The sequence below is a fragment of the Rattus norvegicus genome, chromosome 11, assembly GCF_036323735.1.
Source record: "Rattus norvegicus strain BN/NHsdMcwi chromosome 11, GRCr8, whole genome shotgun sequence".
In the NCBI taxonomy this organism is placed as follows: domain Eukaryota; kingdom Metazoa; phylum Chordata; class Mammalia; order Rodentia; family Muridae; genus Rattus; species Rattus norvegicus.
The window spans coordinates 91,995,005-92,014,472 of record NC_086029.1 but is presented as its reverse complement, the minus strand read 5'-3'; the positions used below and the strand labels follow the sequence as shown (position 1 = coordinate 92,014,472).

The 19,468-nt window shown below is 46.8% G+C and overlaps 1 protein-coding gene and 1 long non-coding RNA gene across 9 annotated transcripts in view; one reads left to right on the top strand and one right to left on the bottom strand.

Moving 5' to 3' along the window:
• Nucleotides 1–19,468, bottom strand: part of Dgkg (diacylglycerol kinase, gamma) — a 194,759-nt gene that overhangs the window by 69,243 nt on the left and 106,048 nt on the right. For 6 of the 7 annotated variants that reach the window (XR_005490982.2, XM_063270312.1, XM_006248538.5 and 3 more), the window contains one exon: nucleotides 13,612–13,676. Coding sequence is in view for 6 of the 7 variants with exons in the window: in XM_063270312.1 (XP_063126382.1) it covers nucleotides 13,612–13,676 (65 nt within the window). In the remaining variant the exon portion in view is untranslated. Of the gene's footprint in view, nucleotides 1–884; nucleotides 12,013–13,611; nucleotides 13,677–19,468 lie in introns of those variants that run through there. The other variant, XM_006248540.5, reaches the window with a different exon arrangement.
• LOC120095691 (uncharacterized) lies at nucleotides 13,220–19,256 on the top strand. 2 transcript variants are annotated; one of them, XR_005491472.2, is made up of 4 exons: nucleotides 13,220–13,540; nucleotides 13,631–15,391; nucleotides 16,900–16,948; nucleotides 17,754–19,256. It is a non-coding gene; the product is annotated as an uncharacterized LOC120095691 (long non-coding RNA). The 2 variants fall into 2 exon arrangements; XR_005491469.2 differs by having other exon boundaries at nucleotides 13,631–19,256.

Sequence of the window (19,468 nt, the reverse complement as noted above, 5' to 3'; positions counted from 1 at the left end):
CAGAGTCCGTGGTGCAGAGGAACAGTCTTCCTCAGTCTGACTACCGGATGGGCCGCTTCACCTGAATACTTCATTCTGCTTTTGTAGACTTTCAGTAGGCTGAGCCTATATTAAAGGCTCTCAAATATTACACAGAAAAAGGGAATGGTTCTCTTAGATTTTCCCATCTCCCTCCGTCTTCTTGCCACGATATACAAGCCCTGGTACATCTTGGAGTTTGCCACTGCTCTTTACTGTGGAGTAGGTAACCTTGGGAGCTCATTGTGGGCTTGAGTTTATGACGACTTAGTTAGCTTCCCTGCCCATCTATCCTCCCTGTTAGAACCTCATGCTTTTTCTGTTTACCCCCAGACAGGGACTGTGCATTTCCTTCCTCACTTTCATTCGGCGTGTGTTTCTGACCCAGACTTTGATTGTAGGTCCTCTGACTATCTGGGTCCTTTTCTTGTAGGATCATATCTTTTGTGGTGTCTTGGGACATTTTGTCGTTGCAAACATGCTGGCCTCTCAGACGTTCTGAAGCCCATTCCTTCCCTGTCGGTAGGAGACCTTATTTACAGCCATAGCATCAGTGATTTGTAGATGAAGGCAAACCGGGAAAAGAAACCACTGGTCTCCATCACAGCTTTACAGTGTAATTCCTGGGCACCATCATGATAGCGTGCAGGGAGGGTCAGGAACTTACAGGCCTAGGAGTGTACTTGGGCAGAGCCTTTTAAAAGTAGAGACTTATGCATACATACAGGCACATGCGTGTGTGCACACATGCACAGCAGAGCCCGTTTTCTTTTGAGAAATCAGCACCGGGTCATTTGCCGTTCTGACAACTGGCTGAAGCTGAAGCTAGTCTCTCACTTTGTGTTCGTTTTGCTTTTGTTTTCCAGTTTTCTGGAGTCCCCACCACTCCGTGTAGCCTCATAGCCACCGGCCTATTTCATCGGCCCCAGCCCTCCGACCTCTGCTACCATTTGGATGTGTGACCCTTCCTTTGTAGCTTGCCTATATGAAACTCTGAGCAGCTGCTTCAAGTGCCTCCTCTTCTGTCCCACCTGAGGCATTGACATATTTAGTCCTGAGTCCCAACCCAAGGGCTTACCGGTACAGCAGGGTAAAAGCTTAAGCTGGTGATATTTGCAACAATTACGTGCGGTTAACTATCTTTCCAGAACTGGGAAAGTAGCTTTTTCTCATTCCTGAGTTCCCGTTTGACAAATGAAGATTATTCAAGAATTTTAACACTACACCATCAAGTTTCAGTGGTTAGTAGGTTATCTAGTTCTTCTTGTCCCTTTTAACTCACAAACTTCGGCTGACGATCCCAACCTCCTACCCATACTTGGTAGTTAGATGGGAGAAAGGATTATGACTAAGACCAGGACCCAGGCCGTCCACACTCAATTTGTTTTCTTTTCACCTCAACCCTTGACTCTGAGTACTGGCCATTGCTCTCCCCACCAAGCTCCGAGACGAGCTGATGCAGAAGAGAAAGTTGAGAGCCTGACTGATGGAACACTCCAATGAAAGCTTCTCTGAAATTAATAGCTTGAGATTTTAACTTATCCATGACCTTCTCATTACCTTGTGCCCTGTGACAGCCCAAAGCTGGAGATGGCCAACAGGGCTCTCAGCACATTCAGTTCAAAGGCAGTGGGAGGCACTTGGCTTGATTGGCACTTTGGAATGCTTTCCAAAAAGGGCCCACTCTCAAGATTAAAGGAGTTCTCTATTGAACAGAATAGAAAATGTCTTGTTACTGGAGAGTGAGGAATTTCTCCCTAAGTGTGTGTTCAATAAACACAAATCTAAGAGGCTGCCCAAGTCCCTGACTCCTCAGTTGGAGACTACCAAGTGCATTCTTGGGGGTTAGGAGAGCCCTCCGTTTACTGAAGAGTGTTAGAAGGTTGGGAAATGCTTTCTGTGTAAAAAAGTGAAGTGATGGGACCCCTCTCCCCCAACACCAGAGTGTAAACACTCCTACAGCCTTCAAAGCAGAGGTCTCATGACACTCCATGGAGGGCAAACAGGAGTACATTGATGCCGCAAAGGAGGCTGAAGGCTCAAGTCTTGCCAAAAGCAAAATATTACACATGAGAACCACAGCACCACGCTCTTACACCAGAGTCCTCCTGTCCCTGTAGAACCGGCAGACGCGCAGCCATAATGGCCTCCTTGCTAATTCCCACAGCAGCCAATAGTAACCATTTCAGACATTTTTTATCTGTCTAGTCTAATTTCTCTGTGCACCTTGGGAGATATTGGCACTTCTGTTGTACACAGCAGAACAATAAGAACCAGAGAAGTGAGTAACTTCCCAAGCGCTCACAGGAAGAGGAGGTAAGATGAGTCAACACCCAGCTCCTTGTATGCTGAATCCAAGAACACTCTGGGACTTGTGTCTGTATTTCACACCAGGGCTGCGTGGCCTCACAGCACAGTTGTGGCATTTCTTCATAGACTACTTATTTCACTTAAGAGTCACCAATTTTCCTGATAGAAGGGAAGGAAAGGCTGCTTCTAAAATTTTCTGTGGTCAAGTAATAGGAGTGTTAAAATTCCCCTTAAGAATTATTTAGGGGGCTGGAGAGATGGCTCAGTGGTTAGAGCACTGACTGCTCTTCCAGAGGTCCTGAGTTCAATTCCCAGCAACCACATGGTGGCTCACAACCATCTGTAATGGAATCCGATGCCCTCTTCTGGTGTGTCTGAAAACAGCCACAGTATAGTCCTATAAATTAAATAAACAAATCTTAAAAAAAGAGAAACGAATTAAACTAAAGCATTTGACTCTTTTTGTTTGTTTTTGAGACGGAGTTTTCTGTGTAGCCTTGGCTGTTCTGGAACTCACTCTGTAGACCAGGCTGGCCTCAAACTCACAGACAGCCACCTGCCTAGTGCTAGGATCAAAGGCGTTCACCACCACTGCTTGGCTTGACTCTTAAAAATATTTATTACCCCTTTCATTTTGCTTTTCAATTTCTTTGTGAAGGAATAAATTATAATCAATACACTAGTCAAATTAGCTCTAAATATAAAGATGGGCTCTGTTGTATGGCAAAAATCCTTTGAAATGAATGGAAATGCTCCAAAGTTATAGCTAGTAAATAGATGATTAATGAATCCGACTTTCTTTTCTTCTTCAGGGCTAAACACACGCACGCACTCACACACACAGACACACATACACACTCATACACTCATGTATGTACACATACATGCACAGACATAGACGGAGTTCAAGTAAGTTTAAAAGCCACCTAAGTTGATTTCTGCAAGTAGAACTCTTGAAATTGTGCTGATGGAGAAGAATTCTGTGTGTAAAGTTCAGGACTGGAGAGAAAGTGCTATGCTTGGTTTCTATGTTTTCCTGGCCCCGGTAAGCATCAAGTCCTCTTGATCAGCAGATCATGTGCGTGCAAAGAAGAGGCGGTGACAGTACATCTGTCCCACCCTAGAACAATACTGACTACCATAAAAATATTTAACGGACACCCAATGCATTTTGGCAGGATCAAAACCATGCTACCATGTTAAAAACATGCTACCAGGTTAAGTTCAGTGAGTCCCTAGTAAGGTGAGGACACTCTGAGCTGAAACTGGCCACAGGAGTTGACGTAATTAGCAGGTTTACCCCCACCCCCAAATAATAAACTCTGCACATTAAAGATGACAATAAGAGTGGGAGAAACGGTGTCAAAAGCTTTCTAGACAGATTCTAGGAGAAAAATCAAGTACAAGTATGGAGACCAGGGCTAGGGCTGGCCAGCGAGGCAGTCTTTGGGTCAGTAGCATAGCCCTTTGAAACAATAGCGGATGCTTAGGCCCGAAGAGGACATGTCATACGAGCTGAGGCAAGGAGCACCAGGACAGGTGTAACGGGAAGGAGAGAGGAATGGAGGAGCCAACAATGGGCAGCTTGGATGCTTGTGGCGAAGGAACCATGCAAATAGCAAGAGAGCCTATGGTCCTATAATAGGGAGCGTGGTTCTGGCAGGAGACTCTTGGTATAGTGGCATCAAGACGACGACAAGTGTCAATCAGTGGGCAGTTTTCGGGTGGGGCTGAGGAGGAGCAGTCGGTTGGGTTGAAGGGGATGTGACTAGCAGTTAAGCAGGACAAGATGTGAGAGACCTTGGCCACGGCACTCCAGGCAGTCCTGGTGTATTGGGCGGAGACTCCCATCTGGTCTGACTTGACGATGCAGTGAACACAGACCTCTGGACTGAGAATGAGGAGTTTAATGTCGCAGAGGCGTCAAGAATTCTGCTTTTAAGCGCAAGGCCCTGGGTTCGGTCCCCAGCTCCGAAAAAAAGAACCAAAAAAAAAAAAAAAAATTCTGCTTTTGATAATGCTTGCAAGGGACCTGACTTCTCTCAGTATCTCCTTTCGGGCTTTGGTATGTCTTGAGACCAGAAGTTTTGTCTTCCTGCCCCAAACGCAAGCCCTCCTGTTCCCTCCCCATCGTCTCTTGAGCTGAGACCAAGCGTTTCCTGTTGTGCATCCCCTCGAAGCAGCCCATTCCCGGTGCACCCGCTGGTTCTCTCTAGAGAAATGAGTGTGGTTTGGTTGTGGGTTTCATATAGTCCTTCAGTTGGCTCTGCGGCTTCTCTAGGCTCCTTTTGGGCTGCATTTTTTCTTGGCTGACCACCCTAACAAACTGAGCGTGAGAAATCACAGAAGAGTAGTCAGACATCCGAGGCCGTGAAGGCGGACAGGCATGTTTTTAATGTGGGATACTCCCGCCCCATCTCATGACTAGGAGGCCTGTGGTACTTATTCCTCTGTCCCTCTGTAAAATTAGTTGACAACATCTGTCTTATACCTGGACAACTGTATCGATTCAATCAGTGTGTGCTAGAGTCCTCCTCGGGTGATGGCTACCATTGAGTCTGGCAGACCAGCTCCTGAGCGTTTACTACACGCTCTCATGGTTAAAAGCTTGACAGCCGTGTGCTTCAGATAGCAACCTCACTGCCCTGATGAATAGATGGGAATGGGTCCCACCGAGACACAGCAAAACTGTGTACAGGGCCTGGACCTGAGAGAATTAGGATCTTTTCAGCCTTTACTATCCTTTATAGAAGAAGAGCTGCACAGCACGCCGGAGAATTACTTCAATTGTGAAGGGACTTGAATAATCTCTCTTAAGTTCTCATAGCGACTCAACAAAACAACTGTAATTTCTATTAAACAGCGAAATATTAATCAAATCCCCACTTTGAATAAGTTTATTCCGATCATTTGCTTTTAATAATTTTCCTTTCACAGCCTATAAATGTCGGGGATTGATTCTAGTGCTTTGTCCTATTTCGGCTCCCAAGAGCTGCACTTCCAGACCTGAGGGTCCCTGCCCCCATCTGGCTTCAATTGATAATAAAGAATTGTCAAACAGCCAATGGCTGGGCAGGGAGATGGGCTGGGACTTTTAGATTTTGAGGGGAAAGGACCGAGGGAGAGGGGAAGCAGAAGGATAAAACTTAAAGGCTTGCCAGCATGTAAGAGTCCAGGGAAGTTGCTCTAGGGGCCACTTCCCTGATTGGGTCTGGGGTAGCAGCGATGAAATATAGATTTTAAAAGATGTTAACTCAGGAACACCAGAGGGGAGTGTTTGCTAGCCATGGGGAGGTTTAGAAGTGCCCAACCATTGAGATAGTCAAGGCATATCAAAATTAGCTGGTGTGTGTGTGTGTGTGTGTGTGTGTGTGTGTGTGTGTCTTTCATTCGAGAATCCAGAGAGCTCTTGGGAGGGCTTGCAACCTGACCAGAGCCAAAGCAGTTTAACTAATCCCCAGCTACATATAAATGCTTCTGAGATAACGTTTATTGTTACTATAATAATGTAACAATGTTCTAAGTCAGTGTATATGGTGTCGTCTCAAGGAAGTAAAACTGTACAGGGAATGCTGAGAGGAAGTAGATGTTGATGGGATCAGATTTCCCGGGATCGGGGATGGCACGGTTTATCTTTCTACCGTAAGCTTGAATGGATTGTCCAAAGAAAAGCATTTAGGAAGTAGTCCATTCAACTTTATAAAATCACACATCATGTTCACCACGGAGAATCGAGGGTTCTGAATTAGCTTCATCTGCCACAGGGTCTACCTCGGTGGTGAGAACAGTTCTAAAAAGAGTAGCTACTGTTGTTCCAATGCTCCCTGATAAGCACTTTAAATACATTTCTCTACCGAATTCTCAGAATAATTCCCCAAGGTCACAGACTCGCAGCCGGCCGATGAACACTGAAAGTGTAGTGCTCTGACCTCCACTTGGGGGTGACTGGGAGCTTAGGATGGGTCCAGTGTCTCTCAGGGTCCTTATAAGTGTAATGGAGAGACACAAGAAATGCCATTAGAGGGACATAGTTAGGTAAAGACTCAATTGACCATTGGTGGCCTTAAAGTTGGATGAAACATAAGGGTATCACTTCCTTACAAAATACCCACGGGACTCGGACTAAAAGTAGAAAACACCACAATCAACTTCAGATGGGGGCTTTTCTAACCCCCAGTGGTGTTTAAATGTTTTAAAACATCGCCTGATATATTGGAGGAAATAGGAACAGGCAGTTTAGTCCATTGAGCACCTCTCTTGAGATGCTGAGTACTGGGGAGAAAGCAAAGCCCGATTCAGGGCACTGGACTCTTAACTACTAGGAAATTATCCTCAGGTTGGCGCTGTTATAAATCTAAATACCTAGACTGGGATGTGGGAGTATTCATGGGCTCAAGAAAGGATGCCTTAGAATGGTTTCCTTTTCAGATAAAAGCGTTTGCTATGTAAATGGTATAAATGTTGGGCTTGCCACAGGCAATCAGGAGAGGTAGCCCTTGAACTTTCAATACTGTATGCATGGAACATGTCAGTCCTCGTGGTGCTCCTACCTCCACCTCCCATCTCCATGCTTGGCTAAGGTTGGAGAACAGTGAAGGTGAGAGGCGGGAGTGAGAGAAGAGTCACATGTCCAGCACCTGACTGCCAGAGCCACCGGTCCTTTTACCCGCTGCACTCTCCATAGCCTCAGCTGGTAAGCCCTAAGCATTCCTGGAGCATTTAACATCTGTCCTGCGTGCACCCACCCTCCCTCCTCCCCCACTACCATGTCAGCCTAGAGACTTGCTTGACTCCCTCCCTGAGTTCAGCCTTCAGGTTTTAGCCTCAGAATCTCTGGCTGGTACTTAGACCCCTCACTCTGCCCCATGGTACCAGTGGAAGGAATTTTCTTCACAGCTCTAATCCAGGAGAATTTAATCCAATTCGACTCAACCCTGCTGCTCAATTAATATTATCTTCCCACCGGCCAGATTTTATACAACTTCGGGTTTCCTCCAACATCTCAGTTTAAGGACCCTGTCTCTGTAACAGTGATTGAGTGAGAGCCGCATCTTGCTTGGCACTCCATCAAAGGCGTACATTGTCAGCGCTTATCAGTGATTTAAGGCGAGGCTAAGCCCTCATGCTTGCGGATCAGTGGTGGTCAACAACAAATGTTGGGCTCCTACCGTTTACCATAGACGCTCTTCACCAAGCTTCTGGCAACCTTGCTAGACTTTCAAGGGAGGAAGCAAAGGATTAAAGAGATTAATTTACTTGCCCAAGGTCACACAGCCAGTAGTCGGCACAGCCAAATTTTGATGCCAGCTTGGGCTGTGCCCTGCTGCCTACTTCTATAAATATCCACTAAGCACTTGGTTCTTTGCAACGTATGTTCTAACCTTCTAGAGTCAAGCTACAGTAAGATTTCTGGGGAACCCCTCATCAGCGCCTTGGTCCTGTTCCAGGAGGCCAACCCTCCAGAGTTTGCTAACTGCCCCAGGGCTTTTAGGGAAGATGGTCAGCTAGCTATTGGCAGCACTGATTCGAAGAACCCTTTGAAGGGCCTGACAGGAAATAACTGGCTGCTTCGGTCTTAGTTGCTGAGGGATGTGCTCAAGTGGATGGCACTCAGCAGGTTTATATAACACATTCCTCCAGTGCTTGGGGTTCCCATGCACCAGTAAAAATACTCCACCGTGAGACCCTTTTGAGATGCTCACTGAGAGGGATACTGGGTGGCTTTAAGGAGTAGATTTCAGATACACAAAACTCCACAGTCTGGAAACTCCTTGAGGACTGTGGTAGGCTATCCAGAAGATGGGGGCCATGTCCTTTTTTGCCTCTGTGAACAGTGACCACTTCCGGTTTAGAAGATTGGGACTCACTGGCCTTTCCCACCCCCAACCAGTCAAAACTTTCTTCACTCTGTTCTTTTGCCTCTTTTGCAAATCGTCTACTCTGTAAGCTCCGACCAATGTGCCTTTGAATTGACTCATCTCTCTTGCCACCTCAGAGGAATCCGTGCGGTCTTCTACTCCCTGCCCTTAAGGGCTCTTGGTTTAGCTTAATGCTTGCACACAAACTTCTTAATAGTTTTTGAGCTAGGGATCATATGTTTGAATTTTGCTGTGAGTCACAGAGATCCCATAACTAATCTTGCTCCTTGCTGTGACAGTGGTATAGAAAGAAGACTTAGATTATAGGAGATAAGTAGGGGTGATGTCCTTGTCCCCACTTTACAAGCTAGCAAGAATTTTTTTTTTCCCCATGGAGACAGCTCACAAAGGTGGGTAAGCACACTGTGGTTCCATCATTCTTGGCCTTCAGTTTCTTCGTCTCTGAAGTGGGAGCAGCAGCACTGCCCCTTGAATGTGTCAGTGACCACTGAGTAGGGTCCCGTGGGCAGCACTAGGAGAAGGCCTGAGGAACACTGACCTAGAAAAGGGAGACCTTGGAAAGGCTCCAGGGCTGAAACTCTGGATTTTTAGTGGTAGTTTAGAAAGGAAATCAAACTCAGTGCTTAAAAGGTAAGATTTTCTCCCAGGCTCTCACCTTATCACATGGACTCGCCATTTGAGAACGCCCAGCACTTATGTTTCAAGGTTGCCATGAGAGTGAAATAATTTAATGTATTATAAAATACCTAGTTGGGTTGGGGATTTAGTTCAGTGGTAGAGCACTTGCCTAGCAAGCGCAAGGCCCTGGGTTCGGTCCCCAGCTCCAAAACAAAACAAAACAAAACAAAACAACAACAAAAACCAAACCTAGTTAACTACTTGGCCTCTAGAGGGAGCTCAAAATGAATCAAAACTCTTAGCTTGGGGTTGGGGATTTGGCTCAATGGTAGAGCGCTTGCCTAGGAAGCGCAAGGTCCTGGGTTCGATCCCCAGCCCCGGAAAAAAAAAAAAAAAGAAAAAGAAAAAAAAATTCTTAGCTTGGTTGTCTTAGTTTTGTATCCTATGCTTAGTCTATTTATGAGTGGACTTTGAGGTATGACATTAAAATGTTCTACTAAGCTGAACCACTGCCTGTTTTTCCTATGGTTTGCTAAACGTAAATTCCTTTTGTATAAAAATAATTTATAAAAAGTATTTGAGGATTATTTTCCCTTCTTTGCTAGACTATGAACTCCTTCCTTCCTCTTCCTTTCCTTTCCTTTCCTTTCCTCTCCTCTCCTTTCCTTTTCTTTCCTTTCCTTCCTTTTACAGAACTCTGACTGCTTTGGAACTCGCTATGTAGCTAGGCTGGCTTCAAACTCACAGAGACCCAGCTGCCTTTGCCTCCTGAGTGCTGGGATTAAAGGACTGCACCACCATACCTGGCTACATTATGAGTTTCTTAAAGTCAGGGACCGTGACTCATTTACAGCAGAACACTTTCTAACATTAGAATCTCGGTAGAATTAAAGTTCTGTGTCCTTGATGTTGACAGCGAGACAACACTTTTCATAACAGCTAAGTTAGGAATAGTTAATGCAAGGGGCCTGATTTGTCTGAGATAACTCACACTGCTACCTCCTGAGGTCTTACTTGTCTGAGATAGCTCACCCTGCTACTACCCTCTTGGGTCTGGTTTTTATTCCATTAACAAAGTTATTCCACTGCAGTGAACACTTGGCTCCATACAATTACCATCTTCCCTGGGAACAGCTAGTTTAGAGAGATCACTTGGGGTGGGGGTGGGGTTAAGAAACCCCAACAGAGTCATAATTGGATGCCTCTTACACACACACACACACACACACACACACACACACACACACACACACACACCCCATCTTTGGTACAATTTCAAACGTTCTCAGAACCACTAAAGCCTTTGGATCCTGGGCTAAGAATGATTAGAATAGCCCCAAGCAGACTGGCAATGTGAGAGTTCAGGTTTCCTAGCCGAGTCCAGCCCTGACTCGCCCTCTCTTGTTGAAAAGAAAACGAAACAAACAGACCAATTACAACTCCCTATATTTAGCCTCCAGGTTATCCCTGAGGGGGCCAGTTTTAGGCATTAATGCTAAAGGCTTGCAGCCAAGCAGCAACCACTCTTTGAAGAACTTGTGTTCTGCCCAGTAAAACGAAGCTTTGTTTGATAATATCGTTTACATTTTCAAATCCCGGGTATCAGGCTTTCTTCCTATCCCTTGTGGCCCTTCCTAAGTTTAGCTGCTGGTGTAATGGGGTTACCATGGCAACAACCACCTGCCTATTTAAAACCATCTCCAATGCTAAATAAGGAAGCCTAGAGAAAATGGCTGCCTGCCTGCCTGCCTCTCCGTGGACAAGTTGAATGCTCCTGGGTAATTTGGATATAGGCAAGCAAACAGGATGGAGCAGCGTGGACCCAAAGTTCTCCAGAGGAAATGGCTGGTGACTTTGTAAAACAGGGGCTGCCTCTGAAACAACTTCATTTCTCAAGCGAACATACGTACTTAAATTCGAATCCATAAGCCTGTCATCTCTGCTAGGTGCAATGTGAGGCCTGAACCCTAGCAAATGTAGCAGTCGTCCGTTAATGGGATTGGGGAAATGGGAGGGGAGAAGGTGGAGAGATCGTGATGAATTACTGCATTGCACTGAGGTGCACGCGGTGATGCTCTCCCTGACAAGATCTGCCTTTCTAGTTGGACTTAATACTGTGATTTCTGATGCTCTAGTCAGCTCATGTATTGCTCTCCCTTAAGTTTTGGAACGTGGCGAAACTTCATCTTCTGCTTCCTTATTCTCCAAAAACAACAGAGCCGCCTTCCTTTCCACAGCAAGAGGCCAAGCAACAGCTGCACCAAGGGCTTCTTCCCTAATGCACTGCGCATGCGCGTTAACGCTGTCTCTTCAGGCACATCTGGTCCTTTCTCTGGGGAATGCCCTTCTCTTTTTATCAAGTCGTTAAAAAAACGTATTCTTGATTTCTTTATCCCGGGTCAGGCATCTCTGCCTTTAGGAAGCCCTCCATGCCGGCTCCATTCTCTTGCTTTCTGTTCTCTCAGATCACCTCTGCAGACATATCACTTCATACACGTTAGCGTGCACCCCTGCTTTTCAGTCTGTTTCCAGTGGGGTTGGGGGGCAGGGAGGAGTGAGTGCAAGGTCAACTGTCCCAAACACCTAAATAGTGTGTGGTCTATAGTTTATTTTCAAAAGATGTTGTTGAGTGAGTGGGCGAGTGAATGAGTGGGTTTCCCAGGCACAGGGCACCTTCCCAGACACATGCACTTGAGAGCGTGTGAGGGGTGGGTGTGAAGAAGACACTGAAAGTCTGTAGAATGGGTAGAAGGAGAGATTTGTTTTGTCTTATTTTGTTTTGTTTTCCAAAAAGCAATCTTGAGGCTGTTATTCTGCTGGGTCGAACATCTATCTGCCTTTCTGGGAGAAGAGAGGACACAAGTTTGGTTCTTTTTGTAGAGGAAGAACAAGAGGATGAATGAGGAGAACTAGATCTTATTTGTGTGGGAAACAGGCAGACTTCTGCTGAAAGGTTCAAGTCAGGACCACTTCCCAAGAGGCCATGGCACTCGCCCACACATCACGTGGATCATCAAGAGGGGCCTGTTCACTATGAGCATCGTTTCTATGGGGAAGGACTGTCTGGGCACCAGGAGGACCAAGCTGGACAGTGCCAGGGGTTCTGAAACAGATTAGTAACACCACAACATGCCAGGCCAAGTCCCCAGATGGGGAGGAGGATGGGAGCAGGTGGACACACGGAATCCTAGAACAGCAAGGAAGAAACGAGCTGGTCTCGAATTGTAACACAGTGAAAAAGCCCCCAAAGTCATTATTCTCAAAAAGGCCACCACACACATCCTGCCCAACCCAGCAGTGGAGCTCAAGGCCATCTCAGAAAAAGACTTGAAGAAGCAAGGACAGCTGAAACAAGGAGCTTTGAAACCGGCACGGAAACTAACCTTTGGTCAGGAGATCTGGTTTCTTGGGAATTCCCGGCCTTGCCAAGGGAAAGAAAGGTTCCTTCTGGCACCTATCTCTGAGGCTACTCTACATGCCTGCTGAGGATGCATGCCCAATCAGGGCCAGGTCTTGGGATCGTCAGTTTTAGTCCCAATATCAATGATCTCAAAGTTTTATGCCTGTCATTTTTTTTCTCATCATTAACAGATTTGTATTTGACTTTTAAGAAAATCTTAAAGTTTGCCCACTTTCCCAGTGTAAACAGGATTCTTCCATGTAAATACTTTAATAAAATATGCACAGTGGTTTAAAAACAGCGGCTGCACACATGCACAGGCATGAAGAGGGTGGAGGGAAGGGATGGTATTGCCAGTTTGTAAGGATAGAAGCAGGGGCTGGCAGATGTGTGTGTAGTGGATTGTGGGTCTAGGGCCTGAATGTCTGAATGTCACCCTAATACAGTTCAGTTGCTGTTAGATCCGGCTTCACATTACCTCACTGTGCTCAGCCTCTCCCTGGTTAAGCTCCCAGGCTGTGGAGTCAGGAGCTGGGCTGAGAGTGAAATGTCCTCAAATTACACCCGAACTTCTGCTTTGGGGAGAGTTTTGTGGGCTCAACCAATAATAGCAACACTTTAGGGTCAAAGATCAGGTCCAAATTATTATCCCGGTATTGCCAACCTGCCTGAGGCTAGATGTGGAATCCAGGGATGATCTTCAAATTCGTGCAACAAAGACCATAGAGTCAGAGAAGAGAGACATGAGCAAGAAAGGGGAAACGGACAGCTCCACGGTGATTGTACGCCAGTCACAGCGCACTTCTGGTAAATTTCATTTGCTTTGCAAGACAGGTTTAGGTCCTCTTGCAACTGATCTGGTTTCTCTTTTCATTCCTGTTTGAACCCAATCTCCAGGCATGCAGGAGCCCATGCGAGGCTGCTGTGGTGCCTTCCACGGTCACAGCCATTGCAGGGGCCTCGCTGCTGCCCTCTGCCGTCCCGGAGAGAGGCTAGCACCTCCTCAGGTCTAAGACCCTAGCGGAGCCTTTTGCTCCCCCAACCTCCTGTGGGAAGCTGGTCTTTTGAGGGGAAACCTCTGAGTCCCTGGAGGGGTTCCAGGAGGCCAAAGGCAGGCGCCCTGGCACCCATGCCGTCCCCAGATGCCCGGCTCTGCTCAGTTCCTGCGGGAGGGGACCGGCCGCTAGGCTGTGGCAGGTTTCTGACATTTTTTTTTTTTTCTTGTTAGAAATGGAAACCCTCCTTCCGGCAACGTGGCAGGAAAGCGAAGTCCCGGGGCGGGCGACCCAGGCCAAGGACATTTCCGTGGTAGCAGGTGGGAGGCCGCACTGGCTGGCGGTGTGGGGCGGGCGGGGTGCCACTGCGGCAGCCAGCCTGCTCGCTTACCTGCTGTTGAATTTTTCAGGGTGTTTCTCTCTCATCACATGGAATCTGTGTGCAATTGAAGCATCCTGGAAACGAAAGAAAAGGAGGCAGAAAAGCCTGGTTAGTGGTGGTGGCCACGAGGTATGGTGGGAAGAGACACATATACACTCCTGGAATGCCCAGATTCTAGAGATTCCAAATTACAGGGGCGCAGCTCCAAGTTCAGGGTCACCACTCAGTCTTTTGAGAGCCTAGCTTGGTTGCCTCAGAGCCTGGCACTGTGATAACAGCATCTCAAGCCCAGTGAACGGCCACAGTTCAGCCTTTGGAAAGAGAGGCAAGAGCAGGCTCTAGAGTGAAGAGAAAGGTGCTCTCTTTTTAGAATAGTGAAGGGCTCTCCTCAGGTGAAGCCAGAGGCGGGTGAGGAGTGTGTGTGTGTGTGTGTGTGTGTGTGTGTGTGTGTGTGTGTGTAGTGGGGGAGGTGATGGTGACATAAAATAGGGAGTATTTTGACTCATGAGAAGTTGCAAAAATAGGACATTTCTCATGTCCCATTCACCCAGCTCCCAGCAAGGATAACATCTTACATAACGTTGCACATTGTCAAAACCCAAAGCTGATGCTGGTAGAGGTCGGCCTGTATTAACTCTTTGTCGTCTGTTTCACTCAAAACAATCAATAATAGTATTGGACAGCAGGGTTAGCGGATAGCAAACGTGTATTGAACATCTAACTTCTGCTTAGTAATTGTTCTGTCCACAGGACTGTTTCTGAAGCCAGCAACGGTCGTGCTCCCTTCCTACCCACACTGCTGTCTTCTCCTTCCCTCCTTCGCTGCAGGGTTGGCCATCTGTACCACAGAACTCACCACGAGGCTTCACAACACTGTGTTTCTGGGTATCCCATTTCCCACTATGAAGTCTCTTAGCCCCGAGCCCTGTCTGCATCCCACACTCCCATCACTGCCACCCCGGGTGCTCATGGTTGACTGGCGTTGGGGCTCCATGATTTGTAGGCCACCCTGTGAGTGCTCATGTGTCTAGTGTTGGGGTTCCATCATCTATAGGCCAGAATAGGGCTCAAAGCTGAACGCAGTTCTGCAAACCTAGCCTTCTGCACCTCTTAATGAGCCCCTTTCCCTGCAGAAGAATGAGTCCCCTTATCACCCAGTCCGAATCTAGCACTGTGGGGGCAGATGCTGAACACTGGAAATAGACTGACTTGATTTAGATTTGCCCAGAATCAACAGCAGTAGACAATCAGAAATCTCGGGGCCTGCTGGGACATGCCTGTAGTCTTAGCCCATGGATATATGGAGGCAGGAGAATTTAGAGTTCAAGGCTAGCCTGGACTACAAGGTGGTAGGTCCTGCATCTCAATGAACCCACCCACCCACACACCCAACAACCAAAAACCCATCTACTAGACCATGTGTTTGAAAGATTTTCAAAATTTCATAGAGCCAAAAAAAGAGTTCACAGAGCAGATTTTAACTAATGTATACTCCCTCTTCCTTCCTCCCTCTCCCCCTCTTCCCTTTTTCTTTTCCTCTCTTCCTTCTTTTCCTTTCTCCCTTCTCTCTCTTTCTCCCCTTCTCTCCCTTCCTCTCTCCCTCTTTTCTGGGACAGGCTCCTACCATGTGATTCCAGCTGGCCTGGAACTCACTATGTAGACCAGCAGTTCTCAACCTGTGGGTTGTGACCTCTGTGGGGGGTCCACCGACCCTTTCACAGGGGTCTCCTAAGACCACTGGAAGACAGAAACATCTACATTACGGTTCATAACAGTTGTAAAATTACAGGTATGAAGCAGCAATGAAAAGAATTTCATGGTTGGGGTCATCGCAGTCTGAGGAGTCATATTAAAGGGTTGCAACATTAGGAAGGTTGAGAATCACAGATGTAGACTGTACTCGGCTCAAACTCAGAGAGATCCTCCTGCCTCTGACTCCCCTGCATTGGTATTAAAGCCGTGTGCTTCCATACTGGGTATATTGTTTCTTGATAAGGAAAGTCTACAACAGAACATCAAGTACAGCTCACTGAAGAAGCTTTTGGGGTGCATACTATGTGGGATGAATTCATTAGGGATAGGGGTGACCCCAGCCAGCAGCCACTGTGTGGAATCTGGGAGGGCAGGTCTCAATTACTGGGTTTATTTTGTAGCTGGTAAATATTCCTTGGGCATTTAATGGTTAAATTTTTTTTTTTTTCCTTTTTGCTACTGATTTATTCTTGTAGTTTTCTGACTTGTCAAGAGCTGCTGGTCTGGGTAGAATCACATGTGCATGCATGGTGGCAGGTATCAAAACTCAGGGAGGCCGGTTCCGATCCCCTGGACCCACACGGCCTCTCAGCTCCTCTGGGCAGCAGCTCTTCCTAGCCTAGACCATGCCTACCTCCCTCTCTTCCAGAAAATCTCAGTGCACACTCCCAGTAAGGTAGACGCGATATTTGTCAAGTGATTTTCTAGAATTCCAGAGAGCACTCCATCTAGCTGTGTTCCTTTGAAGCACTGATTTTCTCCTGTCAGGAAAAAAACCAAACCAAACCAAACCAAACCAAACCAAACCAAACCAAACCAAACCAAACCAAAACACCCCCAAAGAAACCCAAACCCAAAGCCAATATCCATATATTGTGAGGCAGCCTGATTCATACATCACTGCCATTACACACACACACACACACACACACACACACATACACACACACACACACACACACACACACACACACACACACACACACACACACACGCTGAGACTGGCCCCTGGGTCTAATTCCTGGGATATTTGCATAGACTTTTCCCACTGGTCAGTCCTAATCACCCTTGGTTTTTCCATTGCTAAGTTTTGCATGGCTTCTTATTCCAAAGGGCAGCGTTTACAAGATCATTAGCTCAGCATGTGATTCCTGATTTGACCGTATAATCTCTTGACAAATACACGGAACAGCAAGGGAGAGCTAAGCTGTCTCCTGAAAGGCTCAGACTTTGTTTCTCTTCCAGCAGATAGGAAGGGTCAAGAAGGGTCAGGACTCCAGTGTGCCCAGTTGAGCGGCTCCATGCTGAGCACTGGCCTTAGGGTGTTTATTTTATGGGCTTAGATCCTTTTTCTCTGATGCTGAGTACTGCAAAGAACATTTTCACTCTGGAGAGTGAGACAACCGTGGCCAGTGGAAGCAGCTATCAGAAATGCCGGCCTCAGTCTGAGCAGTCCGACACTGTGTTCTGTGTGTTGTGGGGCAGTCTCCGGTGGGCGGCGTGTTCTATGGAGTGAAGGGTGGACACGATCTGTTCTTTCTACAGCCTACATCAAACACGTGGTTGGATGAAGGATTTTGGCTCTCTCCCAAACGTAAGCTTCTGCTATTTGGACTCTGAGATATTGGAATGCCAGGCCAGTCCAATAGTAATACAGCAGATTTGTGACTTAGAAGTTTCTAGAAACCACATAAAAAGTTAAAAAATTGAAATCAATTCATGGGTGTTTTAATTAGCCAAATATGCTCCAAATTTTATAATTTCTATATATAATCAGTAAAATTATAAGTTTCATTTTTTATATTGCGACCTTGAAATAGGACGTGTTTTTAATGTTGACACGCACACCTTTAAATTAGACATTTCAGGTGCACAGTAGTCACCTGTGGCTTGTGCTTGCCATCCCGGGCAGTGCAGGGCTAAGTCACTTTGGCAACTTTTAGAGACTGAGGCAGGAAAGAGGTCACAGGGTGGGCTGCTTGAAATTTGGATTGTCTGAAAATTTTATGGCAGATTAGGGAATAGGAAAGGTGTGGCTGACTTATCCAAGTCACTTCTCAGTGAGTCTTACACGTGACAGATTAGAACTCAGTGTCGACAGAATTCGAGTTTGCAGGCATCTGACTTGTTGACACCTTCCCTAGTGGGTAAGAGGCTTGTCACTGTGGGATGTGGGCGGGTGAACATTAGTAATCTATAAGGTGGAAAATGGTATATGGGCTGGTGGCCCTCTGGCATCCAAAATAGATTTCACAGAGCCCAGGGATTAGCTGCTCACCACTCTGCTAAGGCCCACTAAAAGCGGAGCCTGTGAGGAGCTCCGAGTTACACGGGCTCCAGGAATGATTTTGTAGTCCCTAACTTCCTGTCACTGATATCTGGCCATCCTGACCTTTCAGCTAACCCGAAAATAGAGAGCAGGGAGGAAGAAGCCAGAGAACTGAGAGGAAGCAACGTGCTGGATGGCTGTTCAAGACCTCTTCCCAGGAGGTGTCCGCAGTTAGAAGAACCATTAAGCTGCAGAGCGAATCTTCAACGATTCCGGCTGGTCTATGGGTGTATGGTGGCACGGAGTCCTGGTAGCTCCCTGGACAGGCCAGAAGAGTCTGTCTTACTCAACCCTCTATCTACCCTGTTCTGTTCCCCCCGGGGCACCGCATCGGTTGTACAACTGTCATCTTTATAGCTGCAGGGTAATAACCATTTGTTCACTAGGCACCGCACGCCCTTCATGGCGGCCAAGACTTTACAGGTATCTCTTTGCCAGGGGTGGTGTGTGTGTGTGTGTGTGTGTGTGTGTGTGTGTGTGTGTGTGTGTGTGTGTATCTATGTTTAAGCATCATAAGGAGGTAGAACTGGGTTGGTTTACATAACTACTTCGCTCACAAAGTTTGGGAAGTCAAATAGGAAGCAAGACCTTTTGCAAATGTCAGCCCTACACTCTGTCAGGGTTGAGGATTGGGTACTTATTTTCTCAAGATTTCTACCTTCCACCTTTTAAAGAGCGAGCACACAAAGCCTGCAAACATTCTGTGAAGGGAAGGCTAAGGGCACACTAACGGGCTCGGAAGTCCCACTTCCTCACTCATCTGCAGTGTGACAATAAACACGTGCAAACTGAAGGTACGCGAATGGATTCCCTTGGAATATTGTAGCCAGACCAGGCCGGGTGGGGAAGCATGGTGGCCAGCCCAGGGTGATGGTTTCTGTTTGAATGCTCTTCCTTCCTCCCTTCCTCCTTCCTCCTGAAAGAAGGTAGTAAACTCCTGCATTTAGGGCCTGGGCATCCATTTGAGGGACGGTTGTCAACAGGGCGCTGAGTGGAGACAGTGCTGGGAACTCTGTTCTTCCCAGCCAGAGCTGTGTGCAGAAAGGGAAGATGAGTTGAAGGTTCTAATAGTAGCCATGGCTTGACCCTGCCAACCAGAAGCTCCTGGGTAGCTTTGCCTGTCCGTCCATCTGTCCTGCTGCCAGCTTCTTCTCTTTTCTTGGGTCTTTCTCCTTCATTACCTAATGTCTGTGCCCCAGCCCCACTTCCTGTGTCCACTCTGCTCCTGTGCTGCCTCTCTTCTCTGAGGCCTTGCTCAGGACCATCAGCACCAGAGTGCTCCCAGGAACTTCATAAAAAAGGAGAGTCCCAGACCTTGCTGAGAGTCAAATTACAAATCAAAATCTGGTGCAGTGTGGAACTTTCATTTTTAAAAAAGGGGGGTGGGGCTGGAAAGATGGCTCAGCGGTTAAGAGCAGTGACTGGTCTTCCAGAGGTCCTGAGTTCAATTCCCAGCAACCACATGGTGGCTCACAGCCATCTGTAATGGGATCTGATGCCCTCTTCTGGTGAAGACAGCAACAGTGTACTCACATATGTAAACTAAATAAATCTTTCAATAATTTAAAAAAAATATACAATGACTTTATGAAATTTTTAGGCAAATGGATGGAACTTGAAAATATCATCCTGAGTGAGGTAACCCAACCACAAAAGAACACACATGGTATGCATTCACTGATAAGCGGATATTAGCCAAAAAACTCGAAATACCCAAGATACAATTCACAGACCACATGAAGTTCAAGAAGGAAGACCAAAGTATGGATGTTTCAGTCCTTAGAG